Source organism: Miscanthus floridulus, chromosome 9, assembly GCF_019320115.1.
Source record: "Miscanthus floridulus cultivar M001 chromosome 9, ASM1932011v1, whole genome shotgun sequence".
In the NCBI taxonomy this organism is placed as follows: Eukaryota; Viridiplantae; Streptophyta; class Magnoliopsida; order Poales; family Poaceae; genus Miscanthus; species Miscanthus floridulus.
This window is the reverse complement of record NC_089588.1, coordinates 107,832,920-107,844,681: the sequence shown is the minus strand read 5'-3', so window position 1 is coordinate 107,844,681 and position 11,762 is coordinate 107,832,920. Positions and strand designations below refer to the sequence as shown.

Here is an 11,762-nt window from a genome sequence, read left to right as displayed (position 1 = left end):
ACAAATCATAGATCCGTTGTCGCCGCCGCCACCGCCACTGCCATTGTCAGCGTGGGCGCGGGCGCTGGGGTAAGCTCGCCATCGTCGGTGCCGGTGCCGGTGGTCACCGGTGAGAAAGAGAGAGATAAAAAAAATTATGTATTTTTTTTTACTAAAACACGTATACGTTGTATAGCATGATATAAAAAAGCACAAATTAGTCGGCACCGCCACGAGTCCACAAGTCTTTTAAAGCCGTGCTAAAAGCCCACTTGGCACAAATTGGACGGGCCGTTGGCTGCCACCGCCTGTCCGCCTCTGAGTCTCTGACGCCGGCGGGAGGCCGGGAACCCGGAGTCCCGGAGTATGATTCTTCCAATACGGTAGCCGATTTCCGGTATTCCACCCACCTCCCCGCTCCTTCACCCCTTCGGTTGTCTTGATCTCGCCGGTGGTCGCGCACGCGAGGTGTTCGACGAATCGCCTGCGTGCTCGCGCCGCCCACTTCGTCGTCCTCCTCGTTTTGCGTTCGGTCTTTTGGTTTGCGGTTTCTCCTCACTCCTGATTCCTGCGCTGTTGTCTTCGCAGCGTCCGCGCATCCGATGGCGCCGCCGCCGTCGTGGTCGGACATCCCGCTGGAGCTGGCCGGCCTGGTCCTCCGCCACCTGCCGGCGCACCTGGACCGCGTCCGCTTCGCCGCCGTGTGCCCCCAGTGGCGCGCCGCCGCGCGGGGAGGTCCCCCTGCCCTCGCCGCTGCCGCTGCTCACGCTCCCAGACGGCACCGTGTACAGCCTCCCTGGGAGCGGGCCGCTTCGCTTCCCCGGCTACACAGGCAGGCACGAAGCCAGCGGTGGGGCCAGGGGGCTCTAGCCCCCCCTACCCATCGTGCGCATGTGGAGCCTCCTTAAGTCCTCTCTTAATGTCTCTATTCTTTTGTTTCAGTCCCTCCTAAATTTTTTTCTGTCTTCGTCACTGTACACAGGCTATGCTGAGGCCTGCCGCAACTGGCTGGCCTTCTCAAACGACGACGGCTCCTTCCTCAGGGACCCGTTCTCCAACGCCACCGTGACACTTGCTCAGCTGTTCCGCGTCCGAGTCCCATGTCGCCTCGGTGAGACACGCGTCTCATGGATTGAAATTGAGGAGCGCCCCGAGAAGCTTACTATGTACAAACCGGTATTTTGCTCCCGTCAACTCATCGCCACATTCATCAGGTTTCAGAACAGCACTAAGGTTGCAGTGTGCCAGCCAGGGGCGGCCTCCTGGTGGTCGGTACATGTGGATCACCCGTTTGAGCTGTCTGATGATATGGCATTCCACCAAGGAAAGCTCTACATCCTCAATGACTACGATCATGGCCTTTTTGCAATGGACATCAGTGTGGACCACAGAACGGGAGATCCATGGGTTTGTCAAGTTCAGCGGGTTATCAGCAGCGTCCTGATTCCTCGTCCATTAATTGTGGGCATATGCCAAAATGTACCCCAGAAGATGCTCTACCTGGTCGAATCCGAATCACATGTCACGTTGCTGATGGTGCACATGAAGACATACGGCAAGGGGATGATAGGACCCAGATGGTTAGTGGCGGACACATTTATCCGATCCGTGTGGGATTTTGAGGTGTTCATGGCGGACTTCCAGCAGTCAAATTGGACCAAGGTAACGACCATGGGCGATGACAAGGTGCTTTTCCTGCGGAGGCGGTGCTCCAGGTTCATTCGCGTCTCTCCGGAGGAGATGCCGGGGGACCGCATCATCTTCCTGGACAAAGACGATGAGGATCATGACTGGTACGAAGATTGGGGCTCTGCCTCTGATTCTTGCAAGGTCTATGACATGAGAGATGGCACTGTCTCGCCCTTTGTACCAAATGTGCATTGGGAGCGTCACTCTGTACCTGCAACGTGGCTCTTCCCTCAGGTCTGAAGTGATGCTGTCACTGAGATTGCCGGCTGTTAAATGCTTTGGTCGGTGCTTATCACTGATCTCAGTAAGCCTGGTGTTTATATTTTCATGCTCAATTTGTCAGTGTCATGGTCGGGCCCTCGCCGGAGAGGACGATGGACCGAGGCTACGAGCTACGTAGCCGAGGGCCAGCTATCCGAGGGTTTGACGCCCTTGACAGTCAGCCTGTTGCTTGAGGGTAGTGATTTCAACTTACTACATGGGTATATCAGTCTGATCTGAAACGTGTTGGATGTTAATTAGGATATATCTATTATGTTATTTTGGGTTGGAAGTGGAATGGTCCATGTGGGAACTGTGGCAAGCTTATATTATAATGCAATCATCTTATGGCTTGGATGCTTTTCTTGTCCATGTAATTAGTCGCATGTTCCTGAAGCAAATGGAATGTATGCGCTTTCTGTGAACTACCATCTGAATCGATTTTGTGATCCGTAATGCATGCCATTGAGCTTCAGATCAACATGCTTTTGTGATCCGTAAGTGTGTTTCCCCTGGAATGATTGCACGCTGTTCAGTCCTCAACTCAACCAAACTCCTGATGGTCTTACGAGTAATCTGATATATCAGTGGGTACTGAAGAGGTGAAAAAAGAATGGGAGTTTGCCATGAATCTGAATGAACTGAAACTCTTTTGCTCGAAAAGAGGTAGTCCACATTTTGTTATTGTACAAAAAAAACAAAATACATGCTTTGTTTTGCGAGAAAACAAAATACATGCTTTTGTGAAGCTAAAATGTTGCAATACTGGGGCAAACTAAAAATTGAAAGGATATGTCAGAGAAAAAAACAAATATTGCAATACTATGATAGGCAAACTCAGAAAAAAAATGAAGAAAAAAACAAATATTGCAATACTATGATAGGCAAACTCAGAAAAAAAATTGTCTGAGCCCAGGTTCGAACTGTGGACATTTAGTGTGTGAGACTAACGTGATAACCAACTACACCACGAAAAGGTCTACTTAGTCCCCCACCTTTCATACTTGGTCTACTTCACCTCCCAACTATGAAACCGTCTGTTTTACCCCCTGAACTTTCTAAAACCGTCTATTTTACCCCCTGGGAGGTTTTTGACAGCGGCTTGCTACAGTAACAGTGAGTCTGCTACAGTGCATTGGTTTTGCTACGGTGCCTGTGGTTTGAATTTTCTATTTTCGGTGACTTTTTGAAAAATCGTAGTAAATCATAGAAAAATCATAAAATGAAAAATCTAATTTTGTTGGACTTCACATGAGTAGATCTACATAGTGAATATATAATACGGTATGCTTTAGTATAAAATTTTTGCTGTAGCTTTAGATTAATTAGAAAATCTAATTTTGTCTGTAATTAATTGGAATAATTCATAGCTGCAGCTTCTATAGTCCAATTGTGGTGAAATTTTTATGGTACGCTAATTATTGTATGCTTGAACTATAGTAAAAATTTCGTACTCATTGGACTATGTATAACTTAGTTATAGATAAATTCTAATTAATTACAGATAAAATTGGATTTTCCAATTAATCTAAAGCTACAAAAAAAATTTATACTAAAGCATACCGTATTATATATTCACTGTGTAGATCTACTCATATGGAGTCCAATAAAATTAGATTTTCTATTTTATGATTTTTCTATGATTTACTATGATTTTTCAAAAATTCATCGAAAATAAATAGAAAAAAAGAAAGTTCAAAACCACCAACACTGTAGCAACCCACCGTTACTCTAGCAGACCCGCTGTTACTGTAGCAAAACCGCTGTCAAAAAACCGCCCAGAGGGTAAAATATACGGTTTTAGAAAGTTCAGGGGGTAAAACAGACGGTTTTATAGGTGGGAGTGAAGTAGACCAAGTATGAAAAGTGGGGGTTAAGTAGACTTTTTCAAACTACACCACCCAGGCAAGTTGTTTATGACATGATTAAAGTATATTTAATACATAATTGTGTTTTGCTTTCTATTTGGTGAGTGAGTGGACTTTCTCCGTTTTGTGACGGAGCGATCCAAGACACCTCGCCACCGGCGGCGGCGACCCATCCGACCCGGGTCCCCGCAATGGGGAAGAGGAAGAAGGAAAGGACGGTCAAGGAACCCCGCGAGAACCACTACCTCAATCCACGTTCTCAGCCCTCCATCTCCACCCCCGAACACAAACGCCGAGGCCCTGCCCCGGGCACCGGCTCCGGCTCCGAGTCCGACCCCTCGCCGCCGTCCACTCCGGACTCCGTTCGCCGTCTGATCGATCCATACTCGAAGCCCCGCCTCATCGCCATCCTCGCGGAGGCGGCCACGGCCAACCCCGCGCTGCGCTCCCGCCTCGGCTCCGCCGCCGCCGCGTCGCCCTCCCACCGCCGGCTCTTCGTCCACAGCCTTCCGCCGCACGCCGACGGCGCCGCGCTCGCGGAGGCGTTCTCCCGCTTCGGGCCCCTCGCGGCCTGCCACGCCTTCGCGGACCGCGCCTCGGGCCGCTGCAAAGGGTACGGCTTCGTGTCCTTCGCCTCCCGCGCCGCCGCGCGCCGCGCGCTTCGGGAGGCCCCGCGCGTCACCGTCGCCGGCCTCCCCATCTCCGTCCAGTTCGCCTCCGCCGGCCCCGACCCGTCTGGCGGTGGCGGGCGGCGGGTGTACGTGACCAACGTCGCGCCGGACGCCAGCGCGGAGCGGCTGCGCGCGTTTTCGGGGAGCTCAGGGCGGGCCGTTCGGCTTCGACGCCGACACCGGGGCGTCCCGCGGGTACGCGCTGTTCGTGTACCAGGCGGCGGCCGGCGCCGCGAAGGCGGTCGAGGAGCCGTACCTTGTGTTCGAGGGGCGCACGCTGCATTGCCAGGTCGCCAACGAACCCGCGCGCAAGATCAAGGCACCCCTGGCGCCTCCACCGGCGGTGGTGACAGCTTCGGCTGCCGGAACGCCACCACCGCGGGTGGTACGGCCACCCGCGCGGCAGCTGGTGCTTGATGCCGCCGCGGCCGCTGGCGTGGTAGACCTTGCAACTTACGCTCGTGACCCAGCACAGGCTGCAGCGTTGCATGGCCAGAATCCTGCTCCCGCATTGACCACTGCATTGGCGTCCGGGTCTGCCGCTGCCATTCCCCCCACTCAGGCAGCTGTGTCTGCCAATGGAATCAGTAGTGGCCTCACCAAAACCGGCGGCTGTTCGACCAAGTGGCGGCCCAGGACTGCTTGGGCCTTACAAACCACCATCCTTGCCAATGGTGTCAGTGTCATCCTCATCAGGGAGGAAAGGGACAAAGATGGGCAGCTGATGGATTTCCACTTTCCAGGATACTTATGGAGTGCTGGTAATTTGTAACCTTCTCTTGCTGCCAAAAATGACCTTTTGGTTATTTTACTTGCGCGAATTGCAATTGGTTTAGTGCCCTTTATATTGATTTAGGCTTGATTTATTCATATCTTGATATTGGTTTGCAGAGATGGACGTACGGACGCTGCAAATCTTAGTTGTGCTCAAGCTCAAGAGGCCTTCAGAAAGTATGTCAATGGCTTCTGTTTTGTAACCCTGAGACTTGGGTGTATTGCAAATCTAGTTGTGTGATCCTCCATTTCATGGAACTGTGTAGCGTTTCACACTTTCACTTGCCTTATAACCGTCTCATCTATCAGAAAATTATAAAATGTATTATCGTTCTTAAACCTGAGCCAGTTTTGCCTGTTAGCAATCACTATCAGCATTTAGCTTCTGCGGTCTCCCAGGGGTCAGAAAATATTGGTTCCTTGCATTGTTTTGACATGGGTTTACTTTAATTGGTGCACTATCTGATAGACTGATGGGCAGTGGGGGTATCAAATTTGTGATGGGATCGTTCTGAAATTGTGATATGCTATGTCCTGGAGTTGAAGGGCATAATTGTGATATGTTGTGCGATTTGTTTCCATTATTCCTTTGGACTCACCAAGGGTGATAGAAAACTTAGATCTCCGAAATGAAGAAACAAAGTTTCTTCCTTAGTGTCTCCTGTCAATTTTAAGTTTAGTGTTTAGTTGATTGGTGTACAAGTTTAGTATCTCCCATTACATTCTTTTCAGTAGATAGATTTTCATGTTTGTTATGTGATGTTCTAAGTTCAATTGGTGCCATCTGGTTGTCGATTTGGTCAAATGATCAATTGTTGCTATTCGAAAGTACTAAAATTTGTTGTGCAATAATGTCTACAAATAATTATTTGTCAGTTCATGAAGCTTTGATACATACCATCTTGCAAGGATAATTATTTGTCAGTTTATGTCGCCCTCCAAACTAGAGGCCCTCCAGGCGCTCTTCGCTCCAGGCTTCGATCCGGTTGCCATGGAGCTGAACCTCACTGGCTTCGAGGATGACGCTCTTTACCCGTTTAGCCGCTGAGCTCAGGGTCTCCGGGGGGCTTGATCCTTCTCTTGGTCGCTAAGTTTTTTCTTTTGTAAATCACAACTGTGTGATCTCTGTCAGTCTTTGACTCGGTAATCAAAATTTCCGTTCCAGCTTTAATTTGTAAAACTCTACTTCTGCTTAATGAATACCGTGGACAAAAAAAAAAAGGATAACCACATCACATTTTTTCTTTCATGCATTCATTTCGGACAGAATAAGCTATTTCGTTTGCCTGCTGTTTATTGATGTAATACAGAACACACCAACCTAAATCTGCAGCATACAAATATAAAACAACCTGGTTTGTATTCAATATATTTAATATGTATCAATTAGTACATGTTGTAGTACATGAGAAAGAACTGATGCGAGGCTGTGATCAATGGCATTGTACACTATGTGGTTCTACTGTTGAAGTAGGAAAATTAACTGAATGAACATGATAGCATTTCCATTTCCATTCATTGCAAAAATAAACTGTTCCTCCTTCAGAAACTGCCTGTATTATGTACAAGGTCACATAACCCGTCCTGCTTAGTAACAGTATTTTCGGTCTTCTATGGTGCTACAAGGAGTCTAGGACTACTTTCTGCTGATGTATTACAGTGCTTCTGTTGATATGCCGATTAAAGCATACAGCACAGCAGGCAGAGTAGCAAATACAGCTGTCTGCATGGTACGGTGTCACGGATGGCATTCGGCATTGCGAATGCCTCTATGGACCATGAAAGCTCAATTCCACCTCTTTGAGTTTTTAAGCGACTTTGATTTTTGTTTGCTTTGTTGGAAGGCCTGCATCTTCTGCTTCTTTCTGACGGCTTTCTCTGCCTGCATTAGAGTTCAGAAAACGAAAAGGATTGTTAGACTGGCACACCAAAGTAAACCAATGATACAGTTCACACCTGAAGTGGCATAAATATTTACCTTGGACATTTTGGACTTAGCTTTTACTTTGGGGGCTTTCTCCTCGAGCTCTTCCTCACGGGCAAGTTCCCTTTCTCTGGCTTCAAGGTTCCTTTCAAGGTAATACTGCAAACATTTGATAAAGAAAAAACTTCATCATTAATGGTTATCTCATCTTCCAATGACCTAGACAATCACATTAATTTGATGCTAATTTATCACTGAATGGCTGGAACCATTATGATTTTGTTTCCCAATTGGGTCATGTCAGATTCAGCATGGGAACTTTTTGACACTAGATAGATTTCTTAGTTCTTCTCTTTCACTGCATAGTTTCTGTCATACTAATCTCGTACATGACCATCTAATAGTTTCATTCAGAATGACAATACAAATCACTTATGCCATGTTAAGCAGAGAACACTCTAGATGGATGCAATCAGTATTAAGGGGAACTATTACATGCAAAGAGTTCAACATATAGGTAATGCAAGTTTCTAAGATCATAGGACAGCTTACATTGTAATCTCCTTGATAGTCTTGGATAGTCTGATCTTTCACTTCAATGACTCTGTTCACAATTTGTTTTATAAAGTACCGGTCATGAGAAACTGTTATTACAGTACCTGTATATTCTGATATTGCCTCCTGTCATGCATGCAAAAAGTTATTAGGACTGCATGCTAGAAAATTTCCTCAATCCCACATGAGAGAGAGAGATGAGGAACTGATAGATCATAAAAAATGATTATTGTATAAAACGAGAACTGTGTCTGACCTCAAGCATTTCTTTAGATGGGATATCAAGATGGTTTGTCGGTTCATCCAAAATGAGTAAAGTAGATGGAGTCACCATGAACTTGCAAAATGCAAGCCTTGCCTAAGAAATCATAAATAAAGGGTGAGCAAATGTAAACAGGCCAGTAATACTGTTCTACAAAAAATCATTGTCAACCACCAATGGAAAACATTAGGCAGAGCTTATAAAGGTGACTTGTGAGGAGTAAAAAACTAAAAAATAAATACTGTACTGAAAACGTGCATTACCTTCTCTCCACCACTTAAAAACTGAACTTTTCTATCCAGCATGTCATCCCTGAAGTTACAACGGCCAAGGAGACCTTTGATATCATCAAGTGTCCAGTCCTCTGCAGCTTCTGCTACAGTGTCTAGCACAGTCTTCTCTAAATCAAGAGCTTCTGCCTGGTAGAACATCATATCCCATTAATCTAATTGGAAAAGGACAACTTTTCTTGTATTTATTCAGTAGGAGTATGACTAATAACCAAGTGCCCCCATGTCTGACATCTTATCTAGACAACCGCAAGAGAAGATAACAAGCAGAGTAACTCTATTTACCGTAACTCTGTTTACCTGATTCTGCTCAAAATAGTTTGGCAACACATTATGGTCCCCAAGAAGCACCTCACCACCTTGTGGCTTCTCCATCCCCAAAATAAGTTTAAGCAATGTGCTCTTTCCACAACCATTGGGCCCAATAATAGCTATCTTTTCACCTCTCTCTACTAAAAGATTAGCATTGTTGAACAAAGTCTGGACAAACAACACAGCAATCAGGATAGATGCAAAAATTTGATGTAGAGAATATCACAGTATACAAATTCAGAAAACTAAAATTTTGGAAGAAATGGCCAATGGGCATTTACACAACGATGCTGACCTTATCCTCAAATCCGAATTGAAGATTGTTTATTGTCAACACAGTTCTCCCACTTCTTCCACGCTCAGGGAATCTGATCTTTAGCTGCTTCCTTTGGAAAGGTTTCTCAACCAACCCTTCCTTTTCAAGCTTCTCCAATTTCTGTTGAAACGAGATAAAAGTTAGCAGTCACACAAAAAATGTGTGGAAATATATGAAAAGAAATAGCAGCTAAAAATACAATTCGGTCACAATGATTTGTTGCAAGCTTCCAATGAGCAATCCATGTAGTTACCTTTTGCTCGCTGGAAGCACGCCCAGCATTAACTCCAGCACCAAGTCTGTTTATCAGCTCCTTTGTCTGTTCAATCTCCTTCTGCTGCTTCTCCCACGCAGCATACTGTGCCTGCACTGCTACTGCCTTCGCTAGAATGTACTCTGAATAGTTACCCTTGTATGTCTTGGACACGCCAAATTCAGTTTCCACTATCTTTGTACACAACTGATCAAGAAACGCCCTGTCATGAGATATAATGACCATCGGCACATCCTGTGTCTTAAGATAGCTCTCCAGCCACTCAACGGTATCCAAATCGACATGATTCGTAGGCTCATCAAGCAAAAGCAAATCAGGGTCCTGCACAAAATCGAATTTACAATGTTATTAACAAATTGGGACACTATGCTTACAACATTTAAAACTAAAAGCAGTTGCTATCAATAACCCAATGACAATCTATCAGAATTAACTGCCAATTCGCCACAATGCAATTCCATTTATAGTCATCACAATTCCTAACATTGTAAGTTTGCAAGGATTATGCATGATGTAAAGGTTAATTAATGTTTATATATACCTGAAGAAGTATCTTGCCAAGAGACATCCTCATTTTCCACCCACCACTGAAGGAGGCGACGAGGCGGTCGGCGTCCTCAGGCATGAATCCGAGCTCTGGCATGAGCTTCTGCACCTTGACGTCCACCATGTCGAGGTCGACGTCCTGGGAGCGGCGCTGCAGCAGGTCGAGCTCATCGAGGAGCCGGCCCATGAGGTCCATGTCCTCGGTGGCGCCCTCGAGCGCCGCCTGCACCTGCTCGAGCCGGCGCTTGACTTCCATCTCCTCCTGGAAGGCGCTGAAGAACTCCTCCCTGACGGTGCGGGAGGCGGAGACCTCGAACTCCTGGCTGAGGAAGGCGATCTTCATGTTGTCCTTGGCCTTGACGACGGCGCCGCCGTCGGCCTGCTCGAGCCCGGCGATGATGCGGAGCTGCGTCGTCTTGCCCGCGCCGTTCACGCCGACGAGCCCCACCTTCTCGCCGCGCTGCACCTCCCAGGACACGTCCTTGAGCACCGTCACGCCCTTGTAGGACTTGGAGATCCCCTCCAGACGCACCCCGGACGGGATGCTAGATGCGCCGCTGCTGCTGCCGCCCGACCGCTTCTTCTTGGTCCCGGCGCCGGCGGCGGAGGGGTCGGAGGAGGTGAGGAGGGAGGAAAGGTCCTGGCTTTTGGCGTCCTCTTTCTCCTCCGTGGTTGTGCTGGTGGAGAGGGAGGATGAGGAGGAGGTGGTGAGGCGGCAGTATAGGGGGGCATGGCGGCGGCGGCGGGATGTGGGGACGGCGCGGGAGGAGGACGGAGCGGAGGGGAGGAGTGAGGAATGGAGGCGGAGGGAGCGTACGAGCTTGCCCGAGAGGAGGTCCATGGCGGCCATGGAGTTCTCCGTCTCTGGGAGCTTGCTCTGTTTTGGGTGGAGGGAGAGCGGCCACACAGCACGGCCCGAACCAGGGGAGAGTGTATGGGTGAGGAAGGAGGAGGGGTACAAGAAGAAAGATTTTACTAAACCAATTTTGGTGCGTAATTTTCAGGTTCTAAACAATGACCTTCAATTTTTTAAATCTCAAAAGTTATCTTTATCATTTGTTTTGCTTTGGGATTTTTAGGATAAATAAAATTCCTTCGTGCAAAAATCTAGCTTTTCACAGGAAAGGGGAGTAATGTATTTCTTTTTCCATTGAGTTTTCTTTCCCCAATTGCTTTAATGTGGTCTCAAAAATCTTTGGGGATAGGGTCTAGAAACTATTGGTGTGTGATATTGACGCGGTAAAAGGATCAGTAATAGTGTTTTGGTTTTATGTCTTGATTTTTTTTTATGAAAGCCTAGTTTCAGATTCTTCTAGAGAGGCAAAGAAGTAATAGTTTTATTTTTCCTTTGAGGTTTCTATTTGTTGATTTCATGTGGTCTAAATGTTTTGGGAGGGTAAAAATAGGTACAAGTTTTCTCCCCATGAATTTCCCACAATTGAGGAGTAGTTATTGGCAAGCAACAGTCACCACAAGGGGTATTTTTGAATGATCTTTCTAAAAAATCATTATGCCCTGTTCGTTTATTTCGGAACGGGCCGTTCCGGGGTCGTTCCGCTTGGAACGAAGCAGCCTGTGTTGAAAACTGGAGTATTCTGGCCAGGATCTAAACCTGGTCTGGCCGTTGTTGAACGAGCCCTAAGAAGGTTCGCTTCGAATACTCTCTCTTCTCTAAACTTGCATCTGAATTCTTGTTCTATTTTTGTTTATGTTAATAGAGTACTCCCTCCGTCCTGGATTAAACGCACTTCTACGTTTCAAAAATTTTCCCACAATAAAAGATCACTATAGGGTCTAGTAGGGTCTGTAGCAGCCTAAAAATGTCAGCTGACTAGCTGCAAGGATCAGCAACAAAATAAAATAATGGACATAGAAAAAAAGGAAAAGTGACAGGGAGTACGTGGAAGCCTTTGGACCACTCGTTCCCTTTCCCTTGCCTGTAGACCGCACAGCAGGCGTGCGCGAAGAGGTGCGGGTCCGCGGGTGATAGGATGTATTTTTACACATAATATTGATATGCGTGCACAATTCTAGACGTGCA

The 11,762-nt window shown here is 47.1% G+C and overlaps 1 protein-coding gene and 2 pseudogenes across 1 annotated transcript; 2 read left to right on the top strand and 1 right to left on the bottom strand.

Moving 5' to 3' along the window:
• Positions 1-255: 255 nt before the first annotated feature.
• LOC136482583 (uncharacterized) lies at positions 256-2,339 on the top strand (annotated as a pseudogene).
• Positions 2,340-3,944: 1,605 nt separating this feature from the next.
• LOC136484078 (RNA-binding protein P-like) lies at positions 3,945-5,597 on the top strand (annotated as a pseudogene).
• A 1,124-nt stretch (positions 5,598-6,721) lies between these two features.
• On the bottom strand, positions 6,722-10,657 carry LOC136484076 (ABC transporter F family member 5-like). Its single transcript, XM_066481236.1, has 9 exons — positions 9,717-10,657; positions 9,155-9,496; positions 8,881-9,021; positions 8,574-8,753; positions 8,247-8,402; positions 7,978-8,079; positions 7,719-7,847; positions 7,221-7,325; positions 6,722-7,124 (listed from the first exon to the last, which is right to left on the bottom strand). Exons 1-9 carry the CDS (start codon positions 10,569-10,571, stop codon positions 7,029-7,031), a joined length of 2,106 nt encoding a protein of 701 aa, XP_066337333.1. The 5' UTR covers positions 10,572-10,657; the 3' UTR covers positions 6,722-7,028.
• Between the last annotated feature and the right edge of the window lie 1,105 nt (positions 10,658-11,762).

Coding starts and splice junctions, on each gene's coding strand:
- LOC136484076 (XM_066481236.1), bottom strand. CDS start 10,571: ATGGCCGCCATGGACCTCCTCTCGGGCAAGCTCGTACGCTCCCTCCGC. Junction 9,497..9,716: donor TTGGCAAGATACTTCTTCAG/GTATATATAAAC, acceptor GATTTTGTGCAG/GACCCTGATTTGCTTTTGCT. Junction 7,125..7,220: donor CTAAGTCCAAAATGTCCAAG/GTAAATATTTAT, acceptor ACTCTAATGCAG/GCAGAGAAAGCCGTCAGAAA.